The sequence below is a fragment of the Centrocercus urophasianus genome, unplaced genomic scaffold (genome assembly GCF_019232065.1).
Source record: "Centrocercus urophasianus isolate 14NV4802_14NV808 unplaced genomic scaffold, USGS_Curo_1.0 seq_15, whole genome shotgun sequence".
NCBI classification, from domain to species: domain Eukaryota; kingdom Metazoa; phylum Chordata; class Aves; order Galliformes; family Phasianidae; genus Centrocercus; species Centrocercus urophasianus.
In genome coordinates, this window is record NW_024884697.1 from 36057027 (window position 1) to 36072741 (window position 15715).

A 15715-nucleotide genomic window follows, 5' to 3' on the forward strand; every position below is an offset into this window, starting at 1 on the left:
ACTAACGTTATCACAAGACCACAACCACATCTACTTTAAGACACAACAACTAGAGATACTGTTGTTTGCCTCCTATTATTATATTTTCCTATGCTATGATGTATAGGTTATCAGAAAAACATTTAAAAGCACAGCTTTCGCATTTGTTTTCTATACAGCTACAGATAACAAAGGTTCCTTTTCCCATAGGTATCTGGTGAGGAGAAAGATGACATCTGACAAGGATTCTGTAATTAATCACTATAGTATTCAAGACACCAAGGAATAAAATAACAGTTTTGAGCACACTAGACCATCCTCCTTTCAAAGGGGCTGAGGATTAAGAAGAGCACTTAGGATAAGCTTCATTACATATTACCTATTCTCTAAACAAGAAACGTGCAAGATTAACATGGCCTCCACAACCTCATCCTGACATAGCAGTTTGCTTCTTGCTCACCCTGCTCTTCTCAGTCCCTTCACTCTTTATGCCTACCTCATTATGTTAGTGGCAAAGAGTAGCTACTGTAGAAACACATCCACAGCTAGCTGGACACTTCTCCACTGTCCTGAGGACCTTCCCATTCTTCAAAAAGTTATCTGCATACTTGTTAAGTCAGAACTTCTACAGCTACGTAATGAACAAGAATCTAGAGTACATTAGTGTCCTTTTGACTGGAATAACTTGCATGAAAGATATCAGTTAATAATCTCCTCAATCTGAATGCATTTAAATTCACACTGAGAACACCTAGGGACAAAACTAATGAGACAGATCTAGCACATGGTTCAGCTGACAGAGAGCATCCAGGATAGACAACAAATGAATCAAATCATGCAAACAAAGTGAACAGAACATTAGGTGAGGAAGGAAGAACTCCTTGGGGTTTGGTTCCTCCTCTGTAGATGTTTAACACCAAGTTCAAATTAGAACACAGCCAGATGTTCTAGCAGTCTGTTAGGTTACAAAGTAGATTTTGTTCAGGACAACATAGCTCTGGCTGTGCAGGCTGGAAATCCACACTACTTTCTTCACTCCAGATTTCATGCCAATATTCCAATTCTCTATTAGAATCAGGCATGGCAATATCCAAGTCCTTCATTAGATCTAGCCCCACTTCTAAGAACAATTGTCTTCTCAAAATGGCAGTGTTGACCAACCACTGAAACACGTAGATCAGATTCACAGGTATCACACTGCAAGTAAAAAATATGGATCAATATCTATCCAAACTACTGTTTTTAAGATGCTATAGAACTTTTCAATAATTCCCAATTTCAGTTTTAGCACAGTGAACTAACTGCAGCATGAGATACGCCTTATCAGTTTACACATGCAGAACACACCATAATAAAACAAGACTAGCTTCTGAAAATACTAGGTTTTATTCACACCCCGTGGTAAACAATAACCTTAATATGATGGCTAGGTTTCTTTTGTAGATCACTATGTCACATAAAATACAAAACCCATAGCATAAACAAGCTGACAGGTATGAACGTTTAATGTGGTCTCATTGGAAATTAAACAAGTTATACTAGTCTTCTCAAGTAGTCAAATTCAAAACGCATCATCATCTCCTAGTTAGTACAAGTCACTGCCATTTCTATAACAAAGTAATGAAGGCACAGCTAGTGCAAGCAGACTTAAACCCGTTCAGACTACTGGGCTGAAAAAATACTTTGGTTGGTTCTTCAGGAGAGAGCTTTCTCTAAACAAATATTGGTCTCAGTTAACAGTTCTGATAATCTTCACAGCTGCAGTCTAATAGCTACATGACAAAGACTTCACAAGAACCAAACTATGTAGCAATGAATTAACATTCATGCTTTAGGGGATTTACTGCATTCTACATATTGGCAGAAAATTATACTGTTAAAATGTTAGGTAGATTGAACCTACATTTTAAACTGGTTCTTATGTGTTTGATTCCATTTTTTAACAAATTGGTTACTTAATTCTACCAAGATACAAAACATAAGGCTGTAAGTAACTAATAGTTGTGTTTAGGCTATTACAGTGCAGGTAATCCTCAAGGCCACATACACACTGCTTCACTGCTGCTTGCATTCTGCTGGGTTTTGATCCTTCTGTGGAGGGGGGGAAAAAAAAAAAAGGAAATATCAGCTCACAGATATCAATACTTCAGGAATTATTCAAATCGTTAACATACTTCGTCAACTTCCAGCAGTCAGATTTTTCTTGCATCTCTTCAGCTGAGCTAACTGTCCAATATTACTAGTACCTTTACAAGTGGTAACATTCACAACAGTTTTTTTTTTGTTATGTGCATTGAGAATAAAAATCTGTTCAGAATCAAGCACGATGGTCATACTCTGAATGACACTGAAACTAGACAAAGGGCAATAAGTTGTATCAAACACTGGCACAGAGACAGCCACACCTTCTAAACAGTTTGAAACAAAAACACCCACAGCCTTCATTTTGATTGACAAGGGCACAGCCTTACTTCAGATCCAACGTACAGCAGTGCAATGAAACAAAAATCAAGGTACGTTCTTAACACTCAGGAAAGATATTTTGAAATAAAGTACAGTTCCTAGAAAATTTTCAAGTAGATATTACAAACTCTTCTGCACTGAAGCAGGCAATCAGCAATACCTCACAGTTAACATGGGAATTTATTGAAAAGGCTTTTGAGGGTGAAGAGTTGCAAGTTTTTGTTGACAGCTATTTTCAGACTGCAGTGCTTTCATAAACTCATCTAGTTTCCAGTCTGTGATTAACTTATGATTATCTATTCTTTCCAAAACAGTATAGTACCACTACTGCCTACCTCTCCACAAGCCTACAGCAGTTCTCTCTGAAACTGAGCATACAATCTTGCCCTCAGTCACACAACTTGCAAAAACAGTTGAAGTGTTAGAAATCAGACGCCCAGTTTGCAGCAGTTTCATTTTGATTCCAGAACTATATTGAACTGGAATACTCTACTGCAGATGAAACACCTCCAACAAAGTCATACATTGTTATTAGTAGTTCCATAGCCCACATCTTTTCCAGTACAATGCTAGAATTATGGTACTACTACTTTCAGATAAAAGTATTCCTACTGAAAAATATACTGCCTCTAGATTAGAAATGGGAAGGATATTTTGTAGCACACTTTCAACTTAGCTTGACTTTCTGACTATAGCTTTCCCTCGACCATCAGATGCTTTCAGCTGGTTAAGGATGCCTTCCCCTCAGCTAAGGGAAAGCTAAGAATTTAGTTGCTCACAATCACTTTTCCAGTGAACTGAGCTTAACTGCTCGTTTACTCTGACTGTTAAACATGAAACACAGCTGCACATTGCTCTTAGTTGCCCACATTCAAGTGCTTGGTTGTAGATGCATTCCTGAAGTTTGACATATGTTGCCTCAAGAAGTACAGGCTCACTATCATCTCCCTTGAAAACAAAAAAAAAAAACAAAAACAAAAAAAACCCCACTCCAGTACAGTACAAAAACCAGATTATGGCAAGTTCCCCAAAACTGAGTGTTTATTACTTGTACTTTTCTGATTACTAGTACAGAACACTCACATTACTCAACTAAGCCAGGAATCTGCTCCAAGTTAACAAAAAACTGAGCTTGACAGATTTCAGCATTCAAAGTAAAATGTCACTTCACAGAAAGTTTCTTAGTGAAGGAACTTCAAAAAACAAAAAAACAAAAAAACAAAAAAAAAGAAGTTGCCTTACACATATTAGACCATCAGAACTGGAACCAAAACAGTCTCAGCCAAAAAACACTTACTCTAAGAGCTATTAAATGTTTCAAGTAAAACTTGATATTTAACTTTCATTAGATAATAGGAATATGAATGCACATGCACACTTGAAACATTCTCTTAATTTCTTACTTTTGGGTCAAAATCAGGATCATTTTCTTCATCTGCTTCTTCTTCCCCCTCCTGAAAGAAAACAGTTGTTCATATTTCACTAGCTTATCCACATTCAGCTTCCCAAGCCATTCTCAAGAACTCTGATGAAGTTCTACTCTGAAATACTTTCACTACCACTTCAATTTATGCATACTGACCCTCAACAAAGCACATTTTTTGACATCAGTTGCAATTTGATTTGTAGTATTATTTTTGTTGCTGTTTTGTTTGTAATATTCACTCTGGATCACAAAATACAAGCTGATGCATCTTACTTTCATAAGTATAATTTAAACTTGCTTTCACAGGATTTAAAAAAATGATGGAACTTATTCTACACAGGCTACAGGAGAGAAGATATTTAAATCAAAGCAATCTGTCAACTTACCTCATCATCTGCCTCTTCACCCTCTTCATCATACTAGGAAAGAAAGAAATAGTTTTGACTATCATAAACGTAGTCATTACAGACATCAGTTCATGTAAGATAACTTAAGTTGATGCCAGAAACCATACACACAGTACTATGCTTTAAGAGAACATCCTATATTTGACTGATTAGAAATAGCTTTATGAATCAGAATGAATAACACTTAATCTCAAACTATGCTCAGGCAGAGAACACTTCCTGCCTTGCATTCCTTACATGCAACACTGGAAGAGATTATTAAACTGGTAATACCTCTGTCCAACAAAGTGTCTTGAACTACAAAGCAGTCCATACAGTCACTTCCATCTTCTACCCATCAACTGCTACACTACTGGACTAAAGGTTACCATTCTAAATTCTAAAAATTCAGCTCAATGGTGGACCTAGCTTAGCTGAATCAACTCAACAGGTTTAGTAAATTTGTCAAATTCTTGGGTTTTGCAGCTTGTTTTTCAGCTTTAGCTTCTTTAGTGCATTGAATGCTTTTGAAGAACCTGCTTTCAAAAAAAAAAAAAAAAAAAAAACTTGCTCTCATTTTCTAAAAAGAGCTCTCCTGAAAGCCTGAAGCTCAAAAACTTAGTAGCCATGTGGGTATAATAAACAGGCTGACCAGCTACATAAGTAGACTAATTTGTTCTCTAGCAGCTCATTTTGCTATCCAAGTATTGTGTACATCAATCTAGGAATGACTTGTACACAAACTTTTATTCAGACATCACTTTAAGTGGTCATCTATTAGTACTTTAGCCACAGAACTCTGAATTCAGTACTTGGAAGATTAATTACCTTCATGCTGTTCTTTACATAACATCCTAGGAAGTCTATCTGAAACTAAAGTTAATGCCTCCTATTCTAAGGATAATAACACTAACTATAGGAGTCAGAAGTTAACAAAAAAACAAGCAACAGTATATAGAGGCTTTTAGCACAGAAGGACATTACTTACATCATCATCATCATCTTCAATAGCTTCTCCTGTGAAGTACAATACTGATCGGGGGACAATACGTTCACGTAAGAAATGACCTATCTCAAAGTCTGCAGCAAGGATTGCCTCAGCATCATCATCCTGCATAAAACAATTTAATGTTCTAAATCATAAGTTGGTAACTACATTTGACTGCAAAACACAAGCTGCACAAATTTTGATGTGGACAGATTTACACAAATCCCCATCTCATGAGTTCTTGGTTCAAGGCAATTATAGAATTGAGATTGTGAGATCAAGTTTTATACTTCAAGCATTTACACACATTATGGAGTTCAGAGTTTGCTGCTTCAGCAAACTTAACCATACAAAGCCCTGGAGTTTAAGTTTCCTTCTTGCTCTACATAACAACTTAAACCATTTTTCTACTTAAATGTAATATCATCCATACATTTTCAGTTTGCATGCACAGCATTAAGAACTAAATACTAACCAGGTTAAACTTTCTAAGTAAGTATCTTCATGATTCTCATTGATCACCCCAATGTAAAGCATTTGCACACCTAAAAGATGTTCTCTGCTACAATAAGCTGTTAAAGTGAAATGAACTGGACTTTACCATTGTTCTAACAAAGAAAAACTATTTATCTATTTATCACAAATGTTCCCAAGTTAAGTTAAAACTGAAACAATTTAAATTCCCAAACAAATCTCAGAAAGCATACTGTATATGAGTGCCTTTCACTGGTGATTCCCTCACCCCCAAACTCTTCTGATAAGACAACTTACCAGGTCTCCACTTTCAGGAACTGTGAGAAAAAGAAGAAAGAAAGGAAATAAGTGAATGAATTATATACTACATTTAAAGTTAATGTAAATACACAAATATTTTATTTACCTTCAGGAGGACTAAAGAAGTTAAAGAAGGAGTCATTGGAAACAGTTTTTGTCACTGTTCTAACTGTTCCACGACCCTTGTGTTTCTGCTTCTTTTTAATTGTTTTCAAAGTAACATTCTTGCCTTTTTTCCAGTCTATTTGGCAGCTGGGGAAGAAAAAAAAAGGTTGTAGCTTAGAACATCTCTGCTTTCTACACAGAAACTATCACAGTTTTAAGGAATACACTGAACATGAAATATCAAGGTTATTTGCTGTTTACAGAGAAAGAATCATACCCACAGGCTTGACTGACACTGTATTCTGGGAAAAGGTAAATGAAGTCACAAAAATAAGGCTGAAGACATTTCTTGACTAGATCTTTTGCAGATTCAAAGGAAAGAGGTGAGTTGTTTAAGGATAAGAAGTTGCTGTCCTAACATTCCCAGTCATTGCTCTGCATAAATCATTTTCAGAAAGGCAGTCATCTCACAGGCATCTCTGCCAGGAGATATGCTTTTCAGTAACAGCCCGAATTATGGGAGTTTGATCAAATGTACTCAAGCAGACTAATTCCTACAGGACATTTGTAGCAAGGTATTACATTAAGTGACTGGGAAACGAAGGGGAAAGCATCAGTCAGTATCACTATGAGCACAGTATTGCATGGGTAAAACCAGCCCAAAGTGACAGTGAGATACTCTAGTTGTTACTGCTCAGAAGAGTGTTCACAATGGATATGTGCAGAACAGATTAAATAATCTAAGGAATTATAGCTAATTTAGAACAGAAGAGACCACCAAATGTGACATCTTCAAAATCATGAGAAAATTGGACTTAGATATGACTGTTCTCTACTTCTCAAATAGATTAATTGAAAGGTGCTCAGAGAGGCAAACATTCAGCTATTATAAACTGGACAACAGCAATACAGAACATAAAAACGGACTTGCCCTCTGAAAAAACCTATATGCCAGAAATACAAAAGGTTTCCAAAATATGATCTAACAAGATTCTTAAAAAGCTATCAAGGCCCACTAGAAGAATACTATCCAACTTCCAATTCAGCTTCAGTTGTTGCAGAACACAATTTGCAAAGAGTATTAAATTTAACTGTATGTATATATAGATGCTATTTATGAACTTACAAATTGCATCAATGTTTAGATTACACAATATATATATTTTTTCATATTTCTATATTACATGATAAAAAACTGAAAGTAACACTAGGTGGATACATGAGGAATGGAGTCAGATGTTTCAAACTAATGGGAAGTTAAAAGATGGCAGTTTTCAATAAGTTTTAACCTCAAACTTGAGCCTAGCTAGTTACAAGTTACTAGGTAATTAAAAGCTTACACTTGGATAATAAGGAAGAAACCATTATATTACCATATGGCTATTCATTAGCACTTACCCTGTACAACCCATGATTTCTGGTCCATCAAAGGAAAAGGGATCAGAATCATCTGGCTCTGATCTCATTCTATACGTCTTCGTCAACACTTCATTTGTGAAGTAGTCATTTGGTTCAAAGTGAAATTCTAATGTGAAACTCTTAAGAATTGCAAAGAGACAACATCAGCAATCTAGCAACACATGCTTTTAATTTCTAAATACTTGAAGATCAAAATCAACAATAAACATGCAAATGAATATGTCCATCTCTACCAACTCTGAAGTGGTGTATGCACAACTTATCCTAGAATTTGCTGCCCAAATTGTACAGTAAATATTCAGATGCTTACACTTACTATGCTGATCTCATGTCACTGGTTCAAGCAGTACGTTAAGAAATGAGCACAAGATCTCACATCACATACAGATTCCCTGGTGCTACTTTCCTGATTATAGAGATATACTATTTTTATCTTTGCAAGTTATTTGGTCTCTAGAAAGGAAATTATATTCTCTTATAGTAGTTATACAAAAAGTGCCTCAAATTCTCAAACTTTAAAGGTAAAATGAACTAATCAAATACTAAGGTCAAGTTATTAACTCACTAAAATCCAAACGTTAAGTTTGAATTCATACAGATGGTACTTCAGAATTAGTCTCTGTACTGTTCTACAGGGGACAAGAAGCTAGCTACACATTTCTCAGGATTGCCATAAGACAACTGCTTATTACAGACCGTGTTGTTGATATACAAATACAAGCCTTAAGATAATGCAGAACTCTTGTTTAGTAAATTAAACTAACCATAGGCTGTCCAGCTTCTGAGAACTTCACTTTTATATCTTTTAAGTGTTTCAGGATAGGTTCATCATGTTCCTGTAAATAAAGTGTTAATGAAATTTTCATAAGATTTGTACACAGAATTAAGACACGGCAGAGATGAAAAGGTATATTTAGAACCAATGAATCTCAACAAGAACCTTGTCCAAGCACTGAAATATTTTGTTCCATGAACATGACCAGCAGATGGCAACAACAGCAGCTCAGTTTTCACTGCAGCTCACAGCTTAAATCTCATGCAAAGTAAATACAAATTTTAGCAATAGTACATATTTCATGCGAACACTCCTATATATCTTACTAGTGGACTGTCTATGCAAAGTTGTAATTTCAACAAATAAGAACAAAATAAGACGACATTTCAGAGTGCTCTCTGCTCTGAGCTGAATAAGTGACCAGATGACATCCAAATACTGGCTCAATTTTTACTCTCCAGAAGACAAGTACTGTGTTTGTTCACCTTCCTTGTAGAGCACACTTGATTAAATACTAAAGCAACATCAAAGCAATCTGATCTACTACCTACCTGAACCATATCACTGAGCAAGTCCACGTTCTTAAATACTGTCAGCCAAAATTCAGGAATTCCTTTAGGGTCTTCCTTTTCTTCATCTTTTTTTTCTTCTTCAAGCTTGGCTTTCTCTTTCATTTCCTCCTTGATAGAATAAAAACATTAATTTTTCTAAACTTTAAAAACCATCCTCCATCAAGTTTGTTCACTGTCTTTAGCTGATAATAGTACACATGAAGATGATTGAAGGATGTAGTTAATAATACACAGTCAATCGTTACAAAAATTCTCCTTTTGAGAAAAAATGTATTTATTTATCTATTGAATCTAGTTTCATGCTAAAGGTGGAGAATTGATTGGTGAGAATTGATTATGATACTCACTGAAATTTCTTCTTCAGCATCTGCTTTCCATTCACATTCTTCCTCTGTAGGTTCATAGATTGCATTGATGATCTCACTTCGCTGAAAAATTGAACCAAAGATACTTATGTTTTAGTTATTCCAATTAGCAATACTCTAACCAATAAACTCCTGATTCTAGTCTCACATAAAGCATTAACTACTTAACCGAATGCTCTCTTCTTGCTCTAGGAAGACCCAGCAGTTAACAATGTTATACATAATACACTGAAGAACCAGCATTCCAGAAAGGTTACCACATCACCTAACATCTGCTCAGTTAACATAACGAGGCCTAATATACTGAAGTGACTTTGTTAACCATGGAACAGACAACTTTTCTCCTTATTCTTAGCTGAGATTCACACGGATGGTGAAATAGTGTCAATTCAGTTGAACAGGCACATTGGAGACCAAGGTAATTCAGAACATACATAAGCTTTCAGTTTATATTCCCTTTTGGTTTAGCTAAAGCTTTTAAGTACAAATCAGACAAGCATTAAAATACCTTGTCAAATAAGGGCTGATAGAGAGCAGCATATTTTCTTTCCAGCTCATGAACTTCCTCATAGAACTTTGCTTCTATCTGTGCACACTGAACTTGAAGATTCTTGAGAGCATTCACACGTCTTTTAACAACTTTAGGCAAGCTGAAAAATACAGCGACAGAACTGTTACAAACCCTGCATTCTATGCACATGTTGACCGCTCCTTAACCAGCTCCTTTCACCAACATGCATCAAAACATGTTTCATACTACATACAACACTAAAAAACTGAGGAAAAAAAGATATGCATAGGAATTCCAATTCCAGGACATCCAAATAAAGATTGTAACCTCTTTATTAGAGAACTGAAATCTTCCACAAGTGCCAGAAAACTTCCCCCCCCCCCCCCCTAAGTCTGTGCCAACTAGTTCAAGTTTCAAAACTTGTACACCCACTACACTGGTAAATTCCATATTTTTTAAAAAAGTAGTTTCCTTAAAAAGGAAAAAAGCAGCTAATGCAAAACAAATCCAAAATGGCAAAAAGAGATCATGAAATCTGAACCAGACTACCTTAAGTACAATAGTGGCAAATAAAACTTGTTCTGAATACAAGTCACTAGCAAATGTTGCAATCACACTAGAATCCAACCTCCAGCTCACAGCTGAGGAGAATCCACGAAAGAAAACTTAAAATTAAAATCTTTGTACCCAGGTGAAGGTAAAAAGGTGAGCTATTAGAGTGTGGCCAAACAATTTGCAGATTTTAAGCCCAAACAGACAGATAAATCTTTTCCTGGAACATGTTTAGCTTCTCCACCAGCTTGTGCACTAGTTCTTTAAGAGCCCACACAACCATCTTTTAGGTTCCCAGATTCCTTCTGACTTCTGTGCCACCTCAATGGTGAGACTTTTTTTTTTTTTTTTTTAAACAAACTAACTTAAAACAACATTTGGTAAGACAGATAAGAAGTCCCTGTAAAGCATGCTTAGATCAGCATGCATATGTTAAGGAAGCATAGATTCAAGTTACGCATTTTCCAGCTATTTTTCTACTGTAAGTTTGGCAAGCATTTGGTATAGCAAAGCTGCAATGCTTTGCAAGAAAAAGCACTACAAGACTTGGAATATATGCAGAAAGGTACAGTATCTTAGAGAACAGCTGACAGGGAAAATACCAAGTAAATACATGTTATGACTTCTGTTCACTTCTTACATCTAGGACCCGAAAGATTAGCAGAGATAAATCAGTATCTGTCAAAAAAATGTATTAGATATAGAAAGCCTTATTGTACAGCATATAGAACACAGTGTAAAGAACCTGTGTAGTCCTTTGACTCTATGCTCTTCCTAGACCTGTAGTTACTAGGGTAGGCTATTAGTTGCCTGTGCTTTTCTTCTATGCTACTGGCTGTAATAAAGGAAAGTGGTAGGACTAGCTGGAACAAATCCTGTTATTCAGTAGCCATCTCAGTTAACATCAAGAGCGACACAGGATCCTGTCACAGTCAGATAGTTCTGTGCTTTACAACTCGTGTGCACGTGGTGAAAAGTTCAAACAATTAGAAATTACAGGGAGAAGCTAGATAAATCTGTTAGAGCAGAAAACTTTAGTAAGCAACAGATTGTTTCAAATTTTGATGCATAAGGAGTCCACATTAAGTATTGATACAACACCCCCAATTTGTGGTTATAGCATGACCACAAGTGACCACGTACTTGTCCATGTTTCAAATTCAGGCAAAACTGAGGACACATTCCGGGAAAAATGTCTGTATGTATGTGTCATGGTTAACCATGCAACATCTCTCTCCTCCCTTGGGACAAATGCAGAGGGAGGAAGAGGAGAAAAAAAATCCAATTGAGATAAGAGAAATGGATTTATTAAAAGGAACATGAGATAATACTGAAAAACTAAGAGCAGTAAAGCAAAAAGAAACAAAAATAAAACTGGAGAAGAGAAAGAATCAGTCTGAGTCCTTATCAGCAGGCCCTCACAGCTGGTCTCCCAGAAAAGACAATAGAGCTCTTCCCCATCACCCAGAGATGGAAATCATGTGGAGGCTCTTGGGATGATGCAGTACATCTCAGTGTATCTTCCTCTTGGAGAGTCAGAATTCACATGAAGCTGCTAGAGAAACCAGGAAGTACAGCTCTGCAATGCAGTGTGCATCTGCACCAACAGCCTGCTGCATGATGTCATGATATGGAATATACTGATAAAAACAGGACAGAATGACATTTTGCAATTGCATGAAACATTATCAGACACTAAATATTTTTGCATTCTTTTCTTTAAAAGGGCTCAAATAGAAAGCCTTCTAATTTGAAATGCATTAGTGGCTGATTATATGTTTCCTACTACCTAGGCAGTGCAGTGGTTTATGATTATTAATCATTTTAAAGACAATATTGTTGAGAAAGTGAAAGCATTTATATCACTCTGCTCGTACTGAATTAGAACAAGTATTTACCTCTCTATATATCCTGTAGATGTTCCTACCAGACCATCAAGTCTTTCCTGAAGAGCTGCAAGAATCTGAGGATTTTGCATCATCTGCACAGTCAACTGCCGAGCTAAAAATCAAAATGAAAATTCTGTAAATGCAAAGCATATCTTCTAGACTAGGCTTGAAAGAGGTTTAAATACTAAGAAAAAATAATACATTGACTTTATATTACTCTAAGAAGAAACATGGGCAGAATTATTTCAAATGTCTCCATTTTAGATGCATGGACCATAGAATCACTAAGATTGGAAAAGACCTCCAAGATCATCCAGTCCAACCATCCACCTACTACCAATATTTCCCCACTAAACCATGCCCCTTACTATAAACAAGTCCACCCTATCACTAGATATCACTAGAGTTGGAGTTTTCATTCCATTTCCGATAAATGGAGAGAAACAAGACTGTTTCAGACTTGGGCATAGAACTGGTTTACAAGTCTATGCTTACATATTATTTCTTGCAAAAAGAATAAATTATTCATTAGAACTATTTTTTTCCTGAAGAAATAGCACAGCAATCCAGTCAGCTCAGTCTGACATATTGTTGACTACAGAACAGTGTTGAAGTCTTGATCTCTATTATCTACATATTTCAAAAGTAATTTGCCCTAATGGATAACTGTTTCAAATCATACGATAGAAGTCCATTTTGGAAAACACAAATTGCTAGCCTAAGTGTTCCCATTACCCATATTAACATCAATTCTTTTATTTTAGCTCAAGGTCTACATCTCAGTAACCTGCAGAAAGGAACTTAAATTCATTTTTAATAAGAATTTATGATAATTTATAATCATGTGGTTTTTTTTTTGCCTTCTTCCCTCATCCTCAAGATTTACAGGTATGCAAACATGTATTCTGTACTTTTTTACTATGTTTGTATAGCATTCTTTTAAAGGATACCTTGAAATAAAAGCAGAGCTTTTCAGTCCTTCCTGAAGTTACATTTTTTGGAACGTGATTCTCTATTTCTATGCCCCTTTCTAGAATAACTACACGAATATTCTCTTCTACTTTTATGCTCTAGCACTGAAATTGCATACTGAAAAAAAATTATGTTTCAAGTGACATCCAAAAAAGGATGCAGTTTATATTTTAGCAGTGGAAGCTGTAATTATGTGTTAATCCACATTAGTCAACACCACCCCTTCTTGCTATCTACATTTTCTCTGGTCTAACTATTAATTAGTCTTACATTTAAAAACCCACTCAACACTGCCATTTGAATCTGTTGCCAGTTATTGTTTGTAACACCGACCTAATATATACATGATACAGGTGGCATGTCAATACCAACAGCCCCACTCTCTTTAACTGAAATCTAACAGATATTCTGTTTTGCAAGTTCTTGGACAGCAAGAACAAGTCCACAAACGTTCCCTGTGAGGTTTTCCCCCAAAAGCAAGAGTGCTTGACTTAAGCATTTATTGAAAGAACTTCAAAATATTTAAAAATAGAATCAACCAGGTAAAGAAAAAAAAGATTAAGATCAGCAAAACTTAAATTATGCATGCAAAACATTACTAGAAAACTAGCAAAATAATTGCTTGATAACATCATTTCACAAATCATTTTAGTCCCCTAGCACTTAAACATATTTCTTACCTAGAAAACTCAATTTCTCTCCAAGATTCATATAGCGTAATTACTCCTCTCAGATCCTCACGTACAATTGCTGGGAATTAATTACTAAAAATACACATTACTCATCTCTAGTTTCCTTTGGGACACTTGAGTACTTACCACTTAATTAGTGAAAGCTTTTCTTTGGCTGCCCTGTGTTATTCAAAATTTTGCAATCCAGTTTTGAAAACGCATTCAGCAGATACAAAGCCTCTACTTTTTTTTAGTGAGAATTTTTTTTACTGTTACCATTCTGCTTGAGCAATCACAGAAGGGAGCATTATCAGTGACCCAGACTATCATCTCTTGTAACAAACTGTTACTTTCTCTTTCAAGTACTTGCTCTTCAGAGAAAGGACGAAGGATTTATTTCTAAGACTGGTAACAACATTTTAACTCCGGTCTCAAACAATTTAGCAGCAAATTACTAAGAAATAATCAAGATGATACAAATACGCAATTGATTTTTTTTTTTGAAAGCATTTAACTGCCATTAGATTTGGAACCATCTGATGATAACAACAATCTTCTCTTTTCCACTTATATGTCCTTATAGGTGGCCAGCACCACTCGCACTGTTACCACAACTAAGATGAGTAATGCAATTGAGACAACAGAAAACACAAAGCTGAAAAGAAGTCATTGCTTGAGAACTCAAAGAAAGTGGTGTATCAGTAGTCATGATTCAGCACTTCCCTTTAAAATATAAAATCCTTTTAACATTGATTAGAAACCAGTTCTGCAGCTACTTAAAAAGCCTTCTTTTCAATGCTACCTTTGCTGTTGGCATCTTCACCAGTTTCTTCTTCTTCCACATCTTCAACATCTTCCATATCTTGCTGATCAAGTTCAGATTGTTCTTTGCTGTTAGGAATATTTAATAATAGGATTGAAAAGTTTGTGGCTTTTCTTTTTTAATCTACAACAAGTTTAAAGAGTTCAAGTTAGAGACTGCATTGGTAGAAGCAAACAGATTTTTGTGGATTAAAAGCTGATGCTTGAAAGTTTTAATAGCTAAAGACAAACTTGCCTTTATAAGTCACTGTCACTTTCAGACTCTGTATGGAACTAACACCTTTTCAGGACTTTGAAGATTCCTTTTCACAAAAGAATTCCTTCAGCTCCTATCAGCATGGACAAGTTCAAGACTCCCCTTCTGCCCTATACATATTCTTTGCCAAGCCATGCAGGCCTTGAGAACTGAGATTAGGTTCACACGAACAATACTTCAGGCACCACAAAATACAAGCAAAGTACAGAAAAAGCTACACACAGTGAACCAATATTAACAAGTAACATTATAAATTTCCCCTCCAGAATTCCAACAAAGTAATAAGTTAACTGGCATGAGGAACCCAAGCTCTTCCCCTGTGCTCTGAACTGCACATCTTGCCACAATGACAAGGTCCCATTGTAGTAGACCCTTCCCCTCAACTATCTGGAGATTGTGGCTACCTGAAGCATAGTAAAGGACATCCAGTTACAGTCTCAGTAACCTACAGATTTACTTACTTGTCAATGTCTGCCATTCTCAGATTTCGAACCCTAGAGGAAAAAATGCAAGAACAGACATCACTTACAAAGTCTACAGGCAAGTGCCATAACACTGAAAAAGAAATGGACTATGTTAGCTTTTAGAAATAAGAAGTATTGTAGTCTAAAGAGTGGCATACCTCACATGCAAATATTTGGGGCTCACTCTAGTGTATACAGAAGTTCTGAAAAGCATCACTGTGGTTTAGAAACAATGGATCTACTGAAATTTAAATACTAGCAAGATGACACACCACATTTTGTATCTGTACTAATATGAAATTTAGTCCTGTCTAATTGAAAGTAAC

The 15715-nt window shown here is 35.9% G+C and overlaps 1 protein-coding gene across 2 annotated transcripts; it reads right to left on the bottom strand.

Moving 5' to 3' along the window:
• Positions 1-1346: 1346 nt before the first annotated feature.
• NAP1L1 (nucleosome assembly protein 1 like 1) lies at positions 1347-15419 on the bottom strand. Of its 2 annotated transcripts, none has more exons than XM_042815738.1 (14): positions 15387-15419; positions 14650-14738; positions 12214-12316; positions 9761-9902; positions 9235-9315; positions 8867-8992; positions 8305-8376; positions 7520-7659; positions 6123-6268; positions 6014-6033; positions 5243-5365; positions 4255-4287; positions 3846-3896; positions 1347-2070 (listed from the first exon to the last, which is right to left on the bottom strand). In XM_042815738.1, the coding sequence occupies exons 1-14, from the start codon at positions 15401-15403 to the stop codon at positions 2035-2037; spliced, it is 1179 nt and encodes a 392-aa protein (XP_042671672.1). In that variant the 5' UTR covers positions 15404-15419; the 3' UTR covers positions 1347-2034. The 2 variants fall into 2 exon arrangements, with proteins under 2 accessions (XP_042671672.1, XP_042671671.1); XM_042815737.1 differs by having other exon boundaries at positions 8867-8995.
• Positions 15420-15715: the final 296 nt, after the last annotated feature.